Source organism: Peromyscus maniculatus, chromosome 5 (assembly GCF_049852395.1).
Source record: "Peromyscus maniculatus bairdii isolate BWxNUB_F1_BW_parent chromosome 5, HU_Pman_BW_mat_3.1, whole genome shotgun sequence".
Classification (NCBI taxonomy): Eukaryota; Metazoa; Chordata; class Mammalia; order Rodentia; family Cricetidae; genus Peromyscus; species Peromyscus maniculatus.
In genome coordinates, this window is record NC_134856.1 from 124,158,067 (window position 1) to 124,179,622 (window position 21,556).

Genomic DNA, 21,556 nt, shown 5'->3' on the forward strand with positions numbered 1-21,556 from the left:
CTGCTGGTCGTTTCTAAAGACTGCCTTTGTCTGGTACTCTGCACACTGACCAGCTGCTCTCAGGAGCTCCACTGCTTCTCAGCCCTCTGTCAGCAGCTGTCACACATTAGGGAGGGACTGGCTTCTCAGGAGTAAACGCCATAATTTCATCATCTCCCTGCCTCACTGTGTAGGTGGAGGACGGTACAAAAACTCTGATTTACTCTCCACACTCTGGCAGGACCGTGAGCTGAGTAAGTCTGAGACAAGGGCCCCGTTTCACTCACTGGTCTCAAAGTCATCAACACTTCATGAAGGGTGACCATTATGTGACAGAATATGGCCTGAGGATCATGGTTACTAACCTTAGCCTGCCATGTCTCCTAATTCTGTGGTGGCAGAGGGTGCTGGGAAGTCCACCTGACATCTAATGATTTGGAGAAAACACCAAGAGACCCACAAATATCAAGCAAGTACTCTCTCCTAGAAGGTAAATTTAGAGGTGTTTTATTTGATAAAAGCTTCATGCCAGTAATCCCAGCACTCAGGAGGCTGAGGCAGGAGGACTGCCAGGAGTTCAAGGCCAGTTATATAATGAGTTCCAGAAAGCAAAGTATAGAATGAGACCTTGTCTCAAAAAAAAAAAAAGTTCAGTCCAGCTGGCGAAAGAGGAGCAGGGACCATGTAAGAAAACACAAGGACTGTTTTTCAGCCAGTTTAGCAAGACAGAGCATAAGAAAGCCGTCGGCTTACACTTACACAAGTTCTAGGTCAACAGAAGGCAAAAGCCAAATCCGAGGCGCCAAGAAAAGAAAGCTGTTCTTTTTCCAGAAAGAGGCCTGGGTACGGTGTGCTCATGAGAGGCAGGCAGGGCTTCACTTGTCCTTCCTAGCATACCCAGGCTGCACCTAACCTCAGCCGCCCAAGCACCAGGAGGATTTCCTAACCACCCTTTCACACACCATCCCAGAGCTGCATGTGGGCGTCACCAGGAGACACTGCACCAGGCATTGGGATTAAATTATTTTACTGAGTAGAGGATGGGGGGGGCTTGCATTTTGAGCACCACTGCAAGATTACCATTTCTAAACAGTTAGTAGACCAAGTGATGCGGACAGTGTGCTCGGGGAGGGTCTGCAGACTGTCCACGACCTCACAGCTGTCAGGCTGAATGGACTGGGGTCCCACAGTGTTTATGCCACAAGTCGATGGCCTTGCTCACGATAGCATCTGAGCTGTCCTGAGGAATCTGTGAAAAACAAGGAAATCCAAGTGAAATGTCTGTGTTTGTTGCTCAGGATCATCTCTCCTTCTGTGACAGACCTGTTTCCATGGAGCTTTCTCTGGGTTTGGAAGGCGATGGCAGATTTGGAATGATTCAGTGCTCCTAGGGACATACTGAGTAGCTCTGGTGCCAGGTAATCTTTCCCTGTCCACTCACCACTTGGCCCTGGACGAGGACTCAGCTGCCTAAGGTCTAGCACTGATCTCTAAACAGGGGACCAACAGCCCAAATTCACAGAGCTGTTCTCAGGGTGACAGAAGATAGCTCTTGCTTGGCACATGCCTAGCACTGTTGGCCACTAATTAGTATAATGATGATGATTCATTTAATGAACACATACACATTCACTTATCTCTTATTTACCAGGCCACACTTCCCATGTTAAAGCTGGTTAATTAAAGGGGGTGGGGGGGATTCTGAGTCTGCTCCATAAAGTGCTCTCTGCAGGCTCAATCTCTTTACTATTTACCCAGGAGAGAATGTTCTAAGAGGGAGGAGGAGCTGGTTCACTAAGGCCTTTTTCAGCAAGCACTAATAATACTTAGGCGCATTACACATTAACCGACCCAGCTGGGAATTCACCAGCAGCAGGAAAAGGCCTAGGGAACCCCCAACAGAGCTCATTCACACTGCTTCCTGTTCCTGCTGTGCTCTCTGGGGAGGAGACTCTACCCCACCACACTCACACAGGGGAGTGTGAGTAAGAGGCCTGCTGTGCAGACCAACACTCCCTCCCCCCCCCCCCCCCCCCCCGCAAAGAGAAGGGGGGGGGACAGCAATGCTGTTAAGGAAAAATAACTTTTTTTTTTTTTTTTGCCATAAGTGGCATGCTTGACTGTAATCCCAGCATCCAGGAAGCAGGACCAGGAAGATTATCAAGAACTGGAGGCAGCTTGGGGTATATAGAGAGTTCCAGGCAGTATGAGCTACAGCATAAATCACAATCTCAAATCAACAATAACAAAATGCTTTTGTAGAGTAAAAACTTGCTATTAATATAACACAATAGGAAAATCTGGCTTGCCAGGCTGCCTTCATTTCCAGATTCCAAATCCAAGGAGATAAAGCACTCACGTTTTCCAGGAACTTGGTTATCTTCTCCGCACTGTTCAATGCCATGACTTTTATTTTAAAGGTTAATAATATTTCTACTGCTACAAAAACTAGGATCTTACAGGATCCACTTACAACTTTATCCCAGACCCTACAAAACAGAGAGTTCACCAAATTACAGGAGTGCAAAATTGATGTTACCAGATATCTCAGATTATAAAATAAAATCAAATTCCACTCATTTTAAGTACATGTTTCAGAGAACAACTGTGAAACACTCAGTGTCAACAACATGATAGATTCTAGATAGGATAGCTTTATGTGGGAAAAGTGGAGTTCACTTAACGCTACTGCTGTGTTTGAGTGTTCCAAATGCCTGCTGCGAAGTTGATAGTGAAGGAAAAGAAAGGCCTAACCAGGGTGTGAATCCTGCTACGGTCATGTAATGCCAGCATGGTTAGTACACACCTCAGGACAACAAAATGTCAGGCGAAGTCATTTCATTGCCAGTGAGCCGGGAATAGGTTCTCTGAACTTATCCAAAGGCTCTTTATGAGTATGTATGCAACATGCCTGTGTTTAGGTACACATGCACATATGTGTAAACACTTGCCGAGACTGGGTTTGATGTAGGGTAGCTCCCTCTATTGTGTTCCACTGCTATGAAACAATCCTTTCCTACACTATGAATATGTATTATTCTCATTGGTTAATAAAAAGCTGACAGGCTGGTACTTGGGCAGAAGTTAGGAAGGAAAGCCAAACTGAGAATGCTAGGAAGAAGGAGGGCAGAGTCAGAAGGTACCAGCCAGTCACCCAGGAAGCAAGACATGCTAGAGGATAGGTAGAGCACAAGCCACGTAGCAATACATAAACTAATAGAAATGGGTTAATTTAAATGTAAGAGTTAGTTAGTAACAAGCCTAAGCTATCAGCTGAGCATTTATAAATTATATTCAGCCTCTGAGTCAGTTAATTGAGAACTGGAAGGGAGGACAGGAAAACTCCAATTACATATGGTGCCCCATGTTGGGTGCCAAAAGAAGCTTTAATTTAATTAGTCTTTATCAATAAAAATCGGGAATTAAACATTGGGGTAAGAACCTAAAAGATCAGAGAACTGGGAACAGCTACCAGTTGCTTCCTACCTCTTCTATTCCTCCATCCAGAAAGGCCATGATCCTCTCTCAGCCCTGCCTTACTATTTCCTGTATGCTATCTGTCCTCAGTCCTCCAAACCTCTATGGTCAGTAGCTAGCTCCACCCTCTGACTTCAGACAAGCTTTATTTGTCAGAACACAATCAGAATATCACACAACATTCCACTTTATTTTTTGAGATAGTCTCTCACTGAACTTCCTGCTCACAGTTGGCTAGACTGGCTGTCTAGTGAGCACCAAGGACCTGCCTGTCTCCACAGACACCTGCCAGTGCTAGGTTTACAGACACGCCATCACACCTGGCTTTGTACATGGGTGCTAGGGATCTAAACTCAAGTCTTCATGTTTATACAGCAAACAACTGTACCCACTGAGCCCTTCCCAAGACCCAGGAGCCAGTCCTTGATCTACTATTACTCTAAAATAATCATTTGATAATTCCTATAACTTTTGAAGTTGGTATTAGACTCTGTATGCTAAGTTACACATTTTCTTCTAATGCTCTCTATATACTGACTTCCTTTCTTCAAAACATCACAAGGACCTGGATTGTGGGGCTAGAACTAAGAAATACCCTTAACATGTATCAAAATGACTGGAGAAACACAGTTTGTCTCTGACAGCCTTCAGCTCTTTTGAGGATGTCATGAAATGTCTAAGAAATACGAAGGCGCCTGTCTGTCAGGAACCAACACCTGTCTAGAAAAGAAGCATGCAGGCCCACATTGTTTCAGATATCACTGTCCCACAGCAACCACACAGAGGCCCACAATCTTTGTAGACATGCATTCAACAACAAGGAGAACCACATCACAGTTACAGAAACTGCTAGGGAATGTAGCTTTGAATCGCCTTCTTGTTCTGAAACAAACTCCAATTTAAAGGGATGATCACAGAAGGGCCAGGAACTCTTTCTGACTCCAAACTGCCTGTATGCAATGGGAAAAACACGTACCTCTGTAAACTGGACTCAGGCAGGCATCCCGCGAAGCACCTTTTGAACCAGAGATCATAAGGAAGTTTGGACACCGCAGCACATGTCTTCAGGTGACTCAGCAGCCTACTATCTTCCAGATTCAAGTACTGTTCAAAGGCCTTGGGCTAAAGATTACATAGCAAAAATGATTACTCATTTCCTGTGATATAATATCACCTCACGCTGCAAACTTAGGCAGAAAAAATGTACATGCTGGGTAACAGAAAGTGCTAGAAGACAAAACTTGAGAGCCATCAAGTCAGTCCTGACACAACAGTTTTTGGTTAGTACTGAGAAGGGTGACCACACTGGACCTGAGGGCTTTCTCGGGATGCAGGACTCTTCCTATGCGCATCCCACAGGACAATAACTAGGCAGAATGACATGGCTGTCACCCTGGTACTGCACTAATCAGCTCAACAGCTAAAGCAGAATCTGAAGCAAGAGTCAAGTATTATGGAAAGGTGCGACAGGCCCGCGGCAATACTGGGTGATCTGGAGCAACCAATCATACAGAGATGAAAAGGGGAAAGAAAGATGGCTGAGGTGGAGCAAACATCTAACCTCAGCGTTCAAGACTCTGAGGTACAACAAGGGTGTCTGAGGCCAGCCTGGGCCACATAGGAGAGCCTGTCTCAAGAAGCCGAAAGTGTGGGCTAGAGAAGCTGCCCCTCTGCTGTCTAATCATGAGCACTAGAGCTCAGATGGCAGCACCCATGTAACAGGCTAGGCATCCCATGCATGGCTGTAACTCCAGCTCCCAAGAGAGGCAGAGACAGGAAGATCACAAGAGCATGCTGGCTTCCAGCCAAGAAAACACAAGCCCAGGTTCAGGGAGAAAAGCTACTTCAAAGGAATAGGTGGGAAAAGATAGAGGACACCCAACCCCCTTTAATAGTACAAACACACACACACACACACACACACACACACACACACACACACACTGACCATACTAGTCTGCATTGGCCTCCAGTACCAAGGAGGCTAAGACATTAGGGAGGGCCAGAGGAACAAACTCTGTACCCAACATAATATGGGTGAGAATGTTCTAGAAGAGAGAAGCAGCTCCACTTGGGAATAGCAGCTGGGTTGTCCAGCAGCCTCTCTCCCCTGAGATAACCCTAGAGACAGGGATGCAGTCAAGCTGGCCAGCTTCATCAGTATGGAACAAAGGCAGCTCCTCCTCTCTCCGATTTGCCCTTGTAGTCACTTAAGGAAAGGCACCTTCTTTCATTAGGGTAGCCACATTTTTTTAGGTTGGTAGCGGGGGCCTCTACCCAATGAGCTATCTACCTGTCCCTTTCTCTCCACATAAGATTGCCTGCATACATGTCTGTGGACCATGTGTGTGCCTGTTACCCACAAAAACTGTAAGACGGCATCGGAGTCCCTGGAACTGGAATTATAGGTGGTTGTGAGCTGCCATCTGGGTGCTGGGAATCAAATGTAGGTCTTTGTCAGAGCACCAAATGTTCTTACCCACGGGGCCATCTCTCCAACCCCGCCCCCAACTCTAAATTCTTAATGAAGAAAATAAAACTGGCTTCTAAGCTCCCTGGCAGTGAGAGACCTTGTCAGAGGGCTGGACTCTGGGAAGCCTGGAAGAAACTGTGACGTGGTCCCAGGGAGCAGAGCACTAGAGCAGGCCACTCGCTGTCTCAGGAGCACGCCATCTTCTTCCGTTCTTTATGCTGCAATTATCTACTCCAAATTTTTAAAAAGAGTTGCTTGTTTTATTTGTGTGTGACTGTTTGCCTGTACGTATGTCAAAAGGGCATCAGAGTCTCTGAAACTGGAGTTACAGACAGTTGTGAGCTGCCACGCGAATGCTGGGAACCAAATCCAGCTGTTCTGCCAGAACAAGTGCTCTTAACTGCTCAGCCAGCCCTCTACCGCTCCCCCACCCCCTTTACGGCTCGGCTGGAGACGGAAGTCTGGCATGCTGGGTAAGCATTTCACCGCTGGCTCCACCCCAGACCCGGGCACTGTGGCCTGCACTCTTCCCACAGCTATAAAGCAGCCTATACTTCGTGGGAACAGATCTGTTTAGGCAGATCACAAAAGTATAAAATGATGTCGGAACAAGGTGATAGAGACTTGGCTGTACCAAGAACCTACCGTCTGTGCTTTGTGGTGGAGGCTGAGGCAAGAAGATTGTAAGTTCAAAGCCAGCCTGGGCAACTTGGCAGGACTTTGTCTCAAAATAAAATGTGAAGAAGAGCTGAGGGTGTAGCAAAGCCCTGGGCTCCATTTCCAAGGCCTCTCCTTCTCTCACCCCACCTCAGCCCCCACCTCAGCCCCCACCTCAGCCCCCCATTGCTGCTCTCGACAAACAAAAACAAAGGGCTGAAATACAGCTTAGTGACAGAGCTCTTGCCTAGACGTGTGAAGCCCCAAGATTCTGTTTAAAAAAAAAAAAAAGGTGAACCGGTAAATAAATAAACAGTGTGAAATGTAACACTACTGATAATGAATGACACAAACAGGAGTTAGGGCAGTCACTGTGTAACCTTGGGCAATGGACTTCTCTGAGTTTCAGTGTCCTCGTCTGCAAACACGGACCTACGTGCTTAAATGAAGTAACTCATTCATAAAAGTGGTCCTGACACTCTAAGCAAGATGAAGAGGAGACCAGGGTGCTGGGAGAGCCCATGCTGCTATAGACAGGTACCGAGAAGTAAAGTCCACCACGTCTGACATCAGTCAAAGATCAAGGCAGACAAGTCACAGCTAAGCTTCAACTCTCGGAGCATTTTAAAAAGTCAGGAGAAAAAAATACAGGGGAGGAAGGTGTTCTGGTTTTTTTTCAGATAGGGTTTCATATAGCCCAGGCTGGTCTTGAACTCCTGATCCTCTGCCTTAACCTTCTGAGTGTCAGGATTATGGGTATATGTCACCACATCCATCTAAAGAAATATGTTTTATCAATTGTGGAGTTGGCAAGAAATATATAAAGAAAATATAAAGTATGGAAAAAGAAAACACTGAGAGACATCAATGTATGAAGTTTACAATCTTTAAACAGCAAACGGGAAGAAAGTACAGTCATCATATTAATACATAAAGGATAATATGCAGAGCATATTGATGACACAAAGAAAAAGTCAGGTGTGGTGGGGCATGCCAAGAGGGTCAGGAGTTCAAGGTCATCCTCAGGTGCATAGCAAGTTCAAGGCTAACCTGGGCTACATGGAACTCTACCTCAAAACATACACACATTCATTCTCTCTCTCTCTCTTTCTCTCTCTCTCTCTCTCTCTCTCTCTCTCTCTCTCTCTCTCTCTCTCTCTCTCTCTCCCCCTCTCTCCAAGAAAACAATAGAAATCTGTAGAGCTGCTCATTGCTGTGCAGACAGAGAAAGAGGGCAGAGTCCCTGCCTGAAGGACAAGACTGAGAGCCTGGTACCTGCGCAGCAGACAAGCTCAGGACCTGCTTGCCAGGTCAAGATGTAAAGCTGCCCAAACCAGGACACCCTCCACATAGCCACACACACAAACACACACACACACACACACACACACACACACACACACACACACACACACACAGGAGCAAGGGCCTGTTTATTGTCAGTGTGGGGCTATTAGACTTAATTACAGCAAATTCCTAAGCGGAAACACTGAGTAATTATGTAGGAAAAGCGATTCTAAATGAGAGGCTGTCGATCCTAGCTACAATCAGAATTGCCCAAGGCTTTGAGCTTTGAAACATTAGAATTCTGGGCCCCAAACAAGAGACTATGATTTCATTGGTCTGGTGGAAGAGGAAAGGTGATAAGAAATTTTTCAGATCTCTGGTGTACTAACAGGAAGTCAGAACTGAAAGCCACTGGTTTATCTGAGTGAGCCTAGAAATTCTCCAAGTACTGAGTTACAAACAAACAAAAGGTAGGGCTCATGTAGAAGTAATTCATTTCATGTGTTCATATGTATATGTGTGTACATATGTGCATGCTGCAACAAAATGACAGGAGCCTCGAGTCCCATCCACCAGCTCTGGCTGCCCTCGCTCTGGACTTGATGCTATGTGGGAATAAGGTCCCATCACTTAGGCCTTCCATACACTTGGGCAGACAGAAACCCTAACTAACAGAGGGACCGTGCTAGACAAGCCAGAGGGTCTGGACCAGGGTCAGGACTACTCTGGAGCAGGTGGGTCTGCAAGTGAGCCCACCCCCGGAGACCCGGCAGTGCTCCAACTGCAGATCCGGTGGCTGCAAAGGAGACACGGGGCCCATTCCATGGGAAACACTTTCTGGCCTTTGCAGAAAACATCTGCCGAAGCTACTCTAGAGGGTCCCCCAGCCACAGCTGCAGCAACTGGGGTAGGAGTGTCCTGACACTGCTTATTCCCCGTAACACTCCCATTCAAAAAAACAAAAACGAAAACAAAACCCCTTCCTTACCAGCTGAGGTAAAGAGTCCCGGAACTTGCTGTTTAACTGCTTCACAAAGCATCGGGTGATCCAGTAACAGTCGACACTATCCTCCACCATCTCTTCCATGGCTTTAGCGATGGCCAGAAAGGCTTCATCCTCTGGCTCCTGAAAGATCAGTGAGAAAGCTCAGGAGGGAGGCGGCAGAGGGGAAGATCTGTTTCTCTCCTGATAATGTAATACTGCATCCTGAAGAGGACACATTCATAAATCAGGGAGGCATGAGAAGGTAGCGAGTCAGAAAGGAGAAGAGCGGGAGAGAGCAGGGAAGGACGGGCAGCTACAGGGCACCATGGCAGTCAGAGTGGCTGAACAGCAGCTGGCTCTCGGGTGGGGTCCGCTGCAACCACAGGCAAGGCAGGGTGTCTCTCCACCCAGCCAGTCTCCACGCTAGACCAGGGCTCCTTCAAGGGGATGAGATGACACAAACCAGTTAGGAATACGTGCAGGACCCGGCTTATGAATACCGGGGACTCCCAATGGGCTCACAAAACACTGCTTTCCACAAAAGCTTCCATACACAGCTTTAGAATGCTGTTCTACCTAAAAGTTTAACAGCCCAGAATCAGAATTTTAGGAGCAGGAGAGTGACATTTCTCAGATCTGTTCATATTCAAACATGAAAATAAACCCTCTGAATCTTCTAAAACTGAACTCTGTTTAGAAAGTTATTTTGTTTTCAAACATTGCCACCAATACCAAAAACCAACAAACCAACTAAACAACAACAACAACAAAAAAAAAAAAACAGCCAAGAGGCAGAGGCAGGAGGATCTCTGTGAGTTCAAGGCCAGCCTAGGCTACAGAGCGAGCTCCAGGACAGCTAGGGATACATAGATAAATGCTGTCTCAAAAAAGCAAAAACAAAAACAAAAATAAACAAAAATGAAAAAAAACCTTATATTTTTATCTAGGCTTTCATAGTTTGATACTTTTAAAATTGAAAGGAAATTAAGAAATACCTTTCTATTTCCCTGAGAAGCCCCAAGCTAAATCAAAATTCCTGTTTTAATAAAAAGCAGTTTAATCTTAGGCTTTCTTTCAATCTTAGCTTGTAATATCCACAAAATGCAAGAGTCACAGAGTTAGGATTAAAGGAAATGTACTTCTCTAAACATTATCAGAGTACTGGAGGACACAAAGGACGAGAAGAAGAGAGAATCTCCAGGGATTCCACGGTCCTAGGCCTGGCCTGGGTGACCCTGCAGATGGCATGTCACTGGCTGCTCCCCGTCACTCTGACAGGTCAAGGGGATACCAATGCCCTTTGTCCAAGTGTGTCCAGCTGAGCACTCACATGCTCTTACGCCCAGATAACAGTGTAAGAGGGGCTGGTTGTATAGGGAAAGGTGGGAGACACCACATTCAGACAGCAAGAGCACCTGAGACTGCAGGGAAGGTCTGGGCTCGTGGACCAGTGGGCAGGGACGAGTGGAGGGCATGCCTAGAGCTTAGAACGCTTACACTAACAGAGTCGCTAACCTTATCTGATGTGTAATTCAAGAACGCACAGCCCTTCTCGTGTATGGGCTGTAGTCCCAGCTACTCCAGAAGCTAAACTAGGAGGACCGCAATGGGGCAACTTAGTAAAAGTAAAATAAAGGATGCAACTGGATAACTTAGTAAAAGGTAAAATAAAGGATGTAGCCCAGTGGTAGAGCATTTGCCTCGCACCTAAGAGGCCACAGATTCAGTCCCAGAACCACAGAGCTCCTGTGGTACTATCAATGTCACAGTGCTGATGCTGAGGAATAGGAAGATGAGATTGTCCTAGATGGCATTAACATTTGGGGCTCTACTGCCTCCTCACAAATGTAATGATAAGAGTGAATGGATGGCCTTCATTAGTGCTAATTTGTCACAGGAACTCTATTAACTTTCTACAAATATAATATGTATAATAAGACATATATAAAATAAGTCAATTTTTTTGAGGCAAGATCTCACTATGTGGCTGGTCTCAAACTCAAGAGCCCCCTCTCAGCCTCTGAGTACTGGGTTAGAGGTGGGTGATGTTACACTTGGTACAAAGCCTAATCTTCATTAAAAACAAATTTTGTAGATAATCAAAACTTTTGTACAAATCCTTGCTTGAAAATTTCATCCTGTTTTAGCCAAATAAATTAAACCTTCATTAAAATACCTAGACAGTTGCAATAAAGTCACCAGGAATGGCTGACAACATCGGCTGGATCATGAGCCAGAAGCAAATACCTCAGGATAATGGGAATTTTTTAATATCTGCAGCTGTCCTAGGGAAGGCTAAAATGAACTTGTAATACTGGGTTGGAATTGGACTTATCATCATGAACCCAGGATTTTGATTATAATACAGAGAGACACAGACTAATATAGAAAGGCTGAGGTATAACTCAGCAGTAGTGCACTTGTCTGGCATGCATGATGCTCTGGGTTCCACGCCCAGCAGCATCTCTATTTTTTTACACACACAGAGAGAGAGAGAGAGAGAGAGAGAGAGAGAGAGAGAGAGAGAGAGAGAGAGAGAGAGAGAGAGAGAGAGAGAGAGAATGAGAGACAGCTTGGCATGAATACGTATGGATGTATGTACATACTCATGCCTATTTTCTACTTTTATCTACTAAGTGAGCCTAAAAGCAAACAGCCCAGGAGACCAGAAACAAAGGTTCAGGCCAAGGCTGCAGCACAGGAAGTGAAAGCCGATCCTGGAGCTTCTTTTTGTGAGAAAAGGTCAGGAAACATTCAGAACAGTGAATGTATCAAACAGACACAGGCGTCGGATGAAAGGGGTCCCTATGGCTGAAGCTGGAGCCTTTTGAACATCAAAAGAAAAAATGGCAATGAAGTATTATAGGCTCCATACATCCACAATGACATCAATAAATAAATGCAAAGGGAAACTCTTACAGATGCAGCTAACAGGTGCAGAAAGAATTCAGGAATTAGAGACTCACCATTTGGCAACCAGAGCAGTAAAAATATTTTAGACAATAATAATAATAACAGGGAGGGTATTTACAAGCCCCCAAATTCCATGCAGGTGACACACACCTTTAATCCCAAGATGCAAGAGGCAGAGGCAGATGGAGCTCTGTGAGTTCAAGACCAGGCCAGCCTGGTCTACATCATGAGTGCCCATCCAGCCAGGGCTACACAGTAAGACTCTTCCTCAAAAACAAAAAAAAGGAAGGAAGGAAGGAAGGAAGGAAGGAAGGAAGGAAGGAAGGAAGGAAGGAAGGAAGGAAGGAAGGAAGGAAAATATGTGTGTGTATGTGTATACATATATATGTGAGTATGTGTGTACACATATGTATGTAGATGTGTGCATATATTGTGCATGTATATACATATATACACACATACATATTATATATATGAAAACCCCCCGAGCTCCTTTGCACGAGTTACTCACTAATTATGAAGAGTAAGCTCACAGGGAGGGACCTGCAGGCAGCGCCTGCACCGAGTGACCGCGGCCACCAGCACTTCTCTTGCTATCCTGTCAATAAAGCACACCCAGGCTCTAGTCATCAGGAAACATCAGGCAAATGGAGAAATCCCGAAGAGACTCATGCTCTTCAAAGGTGCCAAGGTCGGGCTGGAGAGATGGCTCAGTGGTTAAGAGCCCTCAGAGGTCCTGAGTTCAATTCCCAGCAACCACATGGTGGCTCACAACCACCTGTAATGAGATCTGGTGCCCTCTTCTGGCCTGCAGGGACACATGCAGGCAGAACACTGTATACATAATAAATTAATAAATCTTAAAAAAAAAAAAAAAAAACAAAACAAAACATAAAAAAGTGCCAAGCTCATGGAAGAGCAAATGAGTCTGAAGACCAGTGGGCTTAGGAACAAGAACGGCAATTAAGTTGATCCAGGACTGGGTCCGGGATAAGAGCGGCATCGGGGACAAGCAGCAAGATCTCAAAAAGGCTCAACTCCTAGACCATTGTCAAAGTAGATTTGTAAGTTCTCGTCATCAAATTGCAGTTTTGTAAGACCCAGTACCTAAGGATTCTAGGCAGAGGTGTATGGGGGTGGTGTACTGTTTTACAACCTTCTTCTGTGTCCAAAATTACTTAGAGATGAAAGACTAATACATACACACATACATATACATATACATATACATATACATATACATATACATATATATATATATTATATATACAATTTAAATCAAAGAATGGTCAAATGTATGAGCCAAACCTTAATAAGAAAGAGGATAATTACGTAGCTGTTTTAAATGTCTCCCCGACAAAGGGAAATGGTGATTACAAAGCGAGACAGAATAACTTCCCAGTAGAAACCCAGCAGGCACTACCTCACCAAAGGATCGATCAAAGTTACGGGTGTTCCACGAGGCAAAGCCACAGTGAGCCTCCTGACCCAGCATACTGAGGATGCATCACCCATGGGTGTCCCTGCCAAAGAGAAGAGCCTGGATCGCACCAGGAGGGAGCACCGCCAGACCCGAGGTGAGGGGTTTTCTGTAAAATCACTGACCAACATCTGTCAAAAGTGTCCAGGGGATGAAAGAGAAAGACAGAGGACCGTCCAAAAGCAAAGGTGTCCACAGCAGCATGGCAACTCAGTGTAATTCACAGTCCAAAATCAAATCTGCAGCTAGACTTTTTGTTTATTTGGGATGAAGGGCATCCCTAGAACAACCAGGCGAGCAAGACTGGAGCCTGTAGGACAGACTGCGTGCTGTTACAGTGCTGACTCCCTGGCGTCACAGCTGTGCCGTGCTCACCTACAGATGCCTCGTCTCCACGAGGAACACGCTGAAGGAACGGAACCTCCGGACTCAGCCTTGCTCTCTCCTGGCTTATACAAAGAAGTATGTGTGCACAGCCGGAAACGGCAACGCACGCCGATAATCCCAGCACCCGTGTGGCAGAAGCAGGAGGATACTGAGTTGGAAGCTGGCCTGCGCTGCATACGTAGCGAGACTTTGTCTCAAAAGAAGACAAAAGTGAGGCTGGAGAGATGGCACTGGCTGCTCTTCCAGGGGACAAGGGCTTGGTTCCCAGCAGCCACATGGTAGCTCACAACCGTTTGCAACTCCAGTTCCAGGAGATCCAATGGCGTGCAAGTGGTGCCCATACATGTAGGCAAAGCACCCATACACCTACCTAAAATTAAATAATTTTTTTTTAAAGAAGGGAGGGAGGGAAGGCAGGAGGGAGAGTAATGCATACATAGGGGAAAGTAGCAAAGCAGATGTCATTAAATGTTAACAACTGGAAATGTCAGTAAAAAGATAAAGACATTCTTGGTAGTATTTCAAGTTTGAGATTATAGTCATGTATCACATAATAACGTTTTAGTCGGCCATGAACCTAAACTAGGACAGTGATCCTCTATGATTAAACTGCCTAGTAAAGTCACAGTCATCTGAGTTTGTTTGAGCAAACAGAAATACATGATTTTGCAAATGAGCAAATGTCCAATGACACATTTCTCAGAACACATATCCATCATTAAGCAATGTGTGACTGTGCCAAACACAAAACACATTTTTAAAGTAACTAACATTGATCGTTCAGGACCATAGATCTCAGGTCCTTCGTTTTGCTTTCATTTTTCTTTCTACCGACAATAGGAAACCACTGAAAGTTTCTAAGGCAAAACATTATGCAACGGAAGCTAGCAGGAATAAAGTCTGAGAGGTGTGGCTCAGGGGAATTGCCTAGCATTCCTAAGGACCTAGGTTCGATCCACAGCTCTGCAAACACATTAACAGACAAAGTAAAAAGTAATTTTTAGGAAAAGGGTAGAGTTAAATGTTAAGTGAGAATGACCACTCACCAGCGGAAAAGAGGGACTTCGAGGCAACTTCCCAGACTCAAGCTGATACATGCGAAGATACACTTCAACCTGAGGGGTGGCATCACTGATGAAGCGAACTACTCTCAGGGCATGAAGGACATCAGAGTACTGATCTTTGCGATAGGCCATCACCTGGGCATGAGAGTCATGGTGTGGAGGCAAGATCCCTACAGAGAGATGGGACAGGACAAGGACAAATGCTGAGACACCACACAAATCCCTCCTCCAGTGAAAAGAATCCTGTGAGACGCAGTCCACACAGTTGAGACTCACAAATAATGACCATGTAGATTCCCTTTCAGAGAGTCTCACTCTAACTCTCTTAAATGTTAAGAGCTTTGCAAGATGCTGCAGCACTGAGATTAGGAGGAAATGAGATGGCAGCACAAAAGCTTTTGAACAAACATGTGACATGATTTCAAGACAAGAACCACAGCGACTGTAATAACAGTTTACTCAGCTCATGGCTAGCAGCTGAGGTTACCTGTAGCTCCTGGGACCTCTCCCCACTTCTGGCACATGGCTTCCTACATCTCAGAACAGTGTGCTGAATCCTTTTCTCCCTCAATTAATGAGAAAACTTATCCACAGAATATCCTATCACTGAGGGAAAAAAAGCCCATGGTCTTCATCAATAAGGTCATCTCACATTACATTTCTGTGACACTTTATGATCATTACTTAACTATGCTGATGGCTCATTAGGCTTTAGAATACATCATATGTTCGTGTGTGTGTGTGTGTGTGTGTGTGTGTGTGTGTGTATGTGTGTGTGTGTGTGTGAAGGAAGAGAACAACTTTGTGGAGTCAGTTCTCTCCTTCCATCTTTACATGGATGGTTCTGGGGAATGAACTCAGGCTGCCAAGCTTGTGCATTTTCACTCATGGGGTCATCTCATTGACCTCCGTCTGTATTTATTTATTGTTTTTTATAAGTAAATGGCATAGTGAAAACAGTGGGAGATGACTGGCCAGGTCTTCAGTGACACTGGGCTCCGGTCTCAGCTCTGCCAGTACCAGGACTATCACCAGTGTTTCAGTCTATCACAAATGTGGGCATTTGTGTCCTCATCTAGCGGAGGCAGGAAGTGGGACAGACGAGCCCGACACCAAATGTTTCCTGAAGAATCAGAGCCCCAAGTACTGGCATAAGAAAATGGGTTGTGGGAGCTGGAGAGATGGCTCAGTGATTAAGAGCACTGACTGTTCTCCCAGAGGATCCAGGTCAGAGGATCCAGGTTCAATTCCCAGCACATATATGGCGGCTCACAACTGTCTGTTACTACAGTTCCAGGGGACCCGACACCCTTACACAGGCAAAACACCAATGCACAATAAAGAAAATGGATTGCAGAATGGTAACAATGCCTTGTTAAGGCTCAGTTTTAGTGTAAACTATTTTTTCACTTTATTGATTCCAGCACCATTAATGTAATGAGGCTGGACAGAGTCAGAGACTCTGGGGTCTAGACACTGGGCTAGAGACCTAACTACAATTCACTGACTTGAAGATCTGTGGCAATTCCCTTTGTCCTGCGCCTCATCTTCTGCCCCCATGAAAATCAGATAACATCACCTACTTCTACAAGCTGCTGAGAGGAATCCATAAAGCACTCAGAAGAGCAGCTGGCACATGCCTGTCAGGCAGTTCAGTTGACTGGGACTCCCTTTTGATGCAAAACCCCACAGACCAATTATCCTAAAGAATGTTCCAGGAAATAGCAGTTAGGCAAACTCAACAATCCCCGGCCATAAAGCACGCTTAAGTGCCCCTTCCTGATGTAAACTCGGTGTGTCTTCCAGGCTCTGTGCCAGCTTCTCAGAGAAGTCAAGGGAACACACTTCCATGTCCTCCCCATCTGCCTATACCACAGAGCTATAGTTGAACAGGCAGCAGAACGTCAAGCATCAGACCAGGGTCTAAGAGTTCATCCCCAAAGGTCTCTCGGACATTTCCCTAAAATGGTACCAGAGAGGAAGCATCCCCAGAGCCCAAAGCAATCCAGCTTGGGCTCCGAAGAGTCCTTTCTACTGTAACAACTCTGCATTTCCTGCCTCTAACTACGGCAGGAAAACAGCCGAGGCCCAGATGATAAAGAAGGTAAGAAAAACCAAGGTGAAAAGCCAGTTGGGCCTTGGCACTCAGGAAATGCCACAGACACAACATTTCTCATTAATAAGACGCACAGGACGCCCAGAAGAAATGGATACGGATGATAACTGCCTAAAGCCGCACCCTTAGAAGGAATTTGTTTTGCTGACTATATATAGAGTCTTTACGTAAAACTCAAGGGGGAAATGCTTTGAGGAAAACTTAAACAGTTATCATGAATTCTGCAGATGGTCAGCACACACACCCAACCAGACATGAAGGAGCGCACCAACGCTGCCAAGATGTTCAACCAAAAGCTATCATGGCGTACTGTCTAGAATGGCTTGCATTCCCTTGTGACCTCCATACTGCATGGCCAGACTGACAGCTGCAGACTTCTCAGGCTGTGTAAATACACTACAAAAGGAGCCCGTGGTCTGTGATCTAACCCCACCCGACTCCTGTCCTCCAAATGAGCGCTGCAAACATGGGCTTTCATTTCTTGTCTGTCACAGGCATTAGGCAAGATGTTTTAGGCTCCTAGGGTGTGTGTCCATCTGGGATAGTTAAGACTTCCCTCGGAATTCTAGAATTACTGTACACAATTTCTATAAACTATTTGACTTAGTGATGGAACCCACCGATGCCCAATAAATAGCAATGGTTCATCTTCTGTATAAAGCTCCATACTTAACCCCCATCCTAGTTAGTAAACCCCAGCTGTTTAAAGAAGAAATGGAGGGTGATAATGAATGGGGATTAGATGTTCCATCAGGCTCAGCAATGGTGGTGAGAATCCTGGGCTCAAAGGGATGCTGTGAGCTAGCTGCTTATGGCAGACACAGATCCAGTTCTCCTTCTTACTTCGACACCCAGCTCTGGAATTCACTCACAGAAATAGGCCGGGGAAAAAACAAAACAAAACAAAAAAACAAAAACACCCTGATCCTACTTTTTTTAAAAAAAAAAATCTGTCATATAATTTTTATTTCAAAAGATAAATGGGCATTTATGTACCTCAGTAAGAGACTGATTCAATTAACTTTGGCACAGACCAATGAATAAACACCCGATTCTCTGGAAACACCATTGAGGAAGCTATTTTAGAACTTACTCTCTGACCATTTTACTCTCTACACTCATGCACTTAAACAAATCACATTATCAAATCCTTTGTCAATATGTCTCCTCTTGTGGGGACAGGAGTGTCCCATTTTGTGACTAAGGCTTTCCTGAGACTCACAGCCCAGCCCAAGGCCTCAAGCTCTAAGACCCTCAAAGGGATCCAGACCCTCACCACTAAGCCTGGCTAGTTCCTTAGCATCAGGACCTCATACCTCTACCACCGAGAGTCGGGAGTACAAGGCACTCTTAAGTAAAACCTAAAAGTAATTTAGCTCCAGATGTCTCTGGACAGATGCAGAACTGGAGCCCACCGTGGTCTTCCTCCTGGTTACCCAGATGACAGCAAAGATGGCCAGTTCTCCTTTATCCCAGCCCAATGTCATCACTTTTGCAGATGATGTCCACACGTACCCACCAGACACCCGAGTGCACAAAGGCTTTATTTCAGGTACAAATATTATCTTCTCTACTGCCACTAATAAGCAGACACTCCAAGAGTAATTGTTAGTATAATTCTGCTGAAGTCGCTATCCTAAAGGCTTTTACAGTGAGCAGTAATTGGTCCTTCTGGAGAAGACCTAAAAGTCAGCAAAGAATCTAAGCAAGTCCTCCTCTTCTGACTGTAAGATGACAAAGGATCCCATTCAATACTTTTGAAACTGAATCCCCACTCCCAGGGGATTCACTCATACCTAGAAGCACCTTCCAGACCAATGCGCGGTACATGGATGGGAGAGGGAACCTCTGGCTAAAGGTGCAAAGCTTCTCAATGTCTAAAGGAAGAAAAAGAACAATTAGAAATGTCCCATGGGCTCGCAGCACCTGAAAGTGCAGTTCCACTTCTCCACACGGAAAGTCTAGTTCAGACATACCTTCAGGAGAAATCCACTGCATGACCAGCAAACCTGGAAGAGGCCATAGTGGTCTCCTGGCTAGCCCACATCTCCTACCAACTAAGCTATCTAAAGCAGCCTGCTGCAGCACAGACACGGATTTTGCATCTCCTACTACACCCCCTCCAACAGCAGCAGTTCTTACCAAACACAGAATTGGGCGGGGATACAGTGTTGCTCAGTGGTAGAGCACATCTCAGCATGTGCTAGGTCCTGAGTTCCATTCCCAGCTCTGCCAACAAGAAGTACTTCATACAACTTAAGTTTTTATACTATGGTTCTGTTTTACTGTAACAGTATACTTTATTACTGTTGGCTTACGATAAACTAAATGTTAATGTGTAATGAAGAATTATCTTCTACAAAAGAAAAACCATAACTGGAGTTTTTGCAGAGTTTACCTAAAAAATCATAGTGATACATCTAGAAACTGAGAGGAAATATATAGGCTTAATTTTAAAAAAAAATACTATTGAGTTCTTTTTAAAGGTGGGAGTGTCTTACTATGTATCCCCCTGGCTGTCCTGGAACTTTCCATGCACACCAGGCTGCCCTTGGACTCATAGATCCGTCTGCCTCTGCCTCTTGAGTGCTGCAGCCAAAGTTTTGCATCACCACATGCTGCAGTGTTTGTAAGAAGCTTTGCAAACCTTTCGTCTCTCATTGAATTTGAAAAATCTTCAACTTTTCTCAAATTATACCACTCTGACGTGTCCCTGCACCAAAAACTACAGCCAAGTAATAAGTACTGCTTTGAGTCCATTAAGGTAATATTTACTTGGTAACACCCACCAGGTCTGATGAGAACCAATAAGCTGGAGCAGATAAGACTCACCCAAAGGGTCATCTTTCAGGAGGATTTCCAGTGATTTCTTTTCTTCAACTCCACGAAACCCAACTTTCTCATAGTAGACTGATCGAAAGTTTCTCTGAGAATCATCACTCATATTTCATTCTTAGAGGGAGTTTTTTTTTTAGTGTGCCTAAAACCAAAGAAAAATTGGGAAAGCATTAAGTGATTTTTCTCTGCCTTTTCAATAAATCAAATATGAAAAATTGCCTGCCCCTAAGCAAAGAGCATTAAATCTTTGAATTCACACAACTCTAATCCCACCTTCCTCATGCATCTTGATCAAAAACAAGATAGGAGTCAGCTGTCATCCAAGCTACTAAAAAAGGTGATGTAGAATGTAGGGACTAGGGCTCATTCTTTACTTAAGAGAGCCCTTAGCACAATGACATATCTTGTAGCCATTATAAACTTGTGAATAGAAAAGATGAGTGGAAAAATAGGCAAGTTATGTTATGTAAAAGGGACTAAATAAGGGTATGAATTCTCACAACTAGGATCTCACTAAGTAGCCCAGGCTGGCCTCAAACTCAGAGATCCATGCCTCTGACTCCTGAGTTCTGAGATAAGATGTGTGGGCCACCACTCTTGGCTCAAGAAAAGCAATTTTTTTTAACATAAGAGGACATCCAAAATATTAGCAACAGTTATCTTCAGGTAGGAGTCTAGTGGCTTTCATTTTTTGTTTTCCTTAGCTGTGCTTTCTAAACGGGCATTTGGGGAAATGAGGGGGGGAAGTCCTCCACTTATTTTTTTCTTCCACTGTAAACACAATTCTGCCAAACGTAATTATCAAAATTCAAAACCTCCAACAGATAAACAGCATTAAAGTATAACCAGAAGGCAGTCAGGAATGTAGACAGATGACAAGTGACAGACACACCACAGTCAATGGAAGGCAGAACACCGAGGTAAAACCCGGCATGAGCATTCAAATCATCTCAGAGGCCCATCATTCCTCCAGAACAGTCTTCGTGATACGGATGGTAAACAAAAAAAAAGATCGAACTAGGTTAGTTAGTGAGTGAGGCATTAAAGATGCAAACATTCTTCCAAAGAACACAGTCTTCAGCTACTAAATGCCCCCGAGACGTCCCCAATGACCAGGGGAGGATGGACTTCTTCTTTGGGTCGGGAAGATACCATCTGAACAGATTCTGTCATGGGAAGGATTATAATTCATTTTTGAAAAAGCAATTTAGAATTGCTTTTAAAAAGTTCCACGCTCTCCTGATAGCTGTTTTTAAAAATCCAAAGCATTAAAATGCAAACTCTGGACTTTGTTTTTTTAAGCATTCGTGGCCCCCGTGGTCTGCGGACAGCCTTTCTGAGACTGCACTGTGATGGCAAAGGCGTCGCCCTGAAGGACATGCTGCCAACTCCTGCCCAGGTGCCTCCACCTGCGGGTAAGGTGCCGGCACCCGGTGAAGCCCCAGACCCCGCTCTCCCGGCTATGTACGCTTCACCTCTGTACGCAAACACACCGGGGTTCAGACTAAGAGATCTGGGGAGGCAGCGGAGAGCAGGCCGGGCGCGCTGAGCCACAGGCGGACAAGCGGAACCACAAGCGCCGGGGCGGAGCGAGCGAGGGGAGCGATGCCGCGGGACACCCACACCGGCTCCAGCCTTCCCGGGGGCAGCTCGCCCAGCGCTGCTGCTAAGTCCCGCCGCCGGACGTGACGTCGTACCGAGGGCGCGTGCGCAGAGGGCATCTGCAGGAAGCCCCACCCACGCCCGGGCACTGAAGCGGTAGAGCTGGCAAGAGCTGAGCGGGCGGAAGCTCTCTGCGCCCTTGTGTTTCAACGTCTGCCCTTCTCACTTTCAGGCGTTTACTCTTGATGCCCAGGGGTCTAGCGATCGCCTCTCCCGCCGTCCGGCCCTCTGTCCGGCC

General features: G+C 45.4%; 1 protein-coding gene across 2 annotated transcripts; it reads right to left on the reverse strand.

Moving 5' to 3' along the window:
• Window positions 1-463: 463 nt before the first annotated feature.
• On the reverse strand, window positions 464-21,288 carry Tbc1d7 (TBC1 domain family member 7). 2 transcript variants are annotated; one of them, XM_006972815.4, is made up of 8 exons: window positions 21,150-21,288; window positions 19,651-19,798; window positions 18,615-18,695; window positions 14,685-14,872; window positions 8,862-8,999; window positions 4,433-4,578; window positions 2,339-2,468; window positions 464-1,228 (listed from the first exon to the last, which is right to left on the reverse strand). In XM_006972815.4, the coding sequence occupies exons 2-8, from the start codon at window positions 19,760-19,762 to the stop codon at window positions 1,142-1,144; spliced, it is 882 nt and encodes a 293-aa protein (XP_006972877.1). In that variant the 5' UTR covers window positions 19,763-19,798; window positions 21,150-21,288; the 3' UTR covers window positions 464-1,141. The 2 variants fall into 2 exon arrangements, with proteins under 2 accessions (XP_006972877.1, XP_015846544.1); XM_015991058.3 differs by having other exon boundaries at window positions 990-1,228; window positions 21,132-21,240.
• Between the last annotated feature and the right edge of the window lie 268 nt (window positions 21,289-21,556).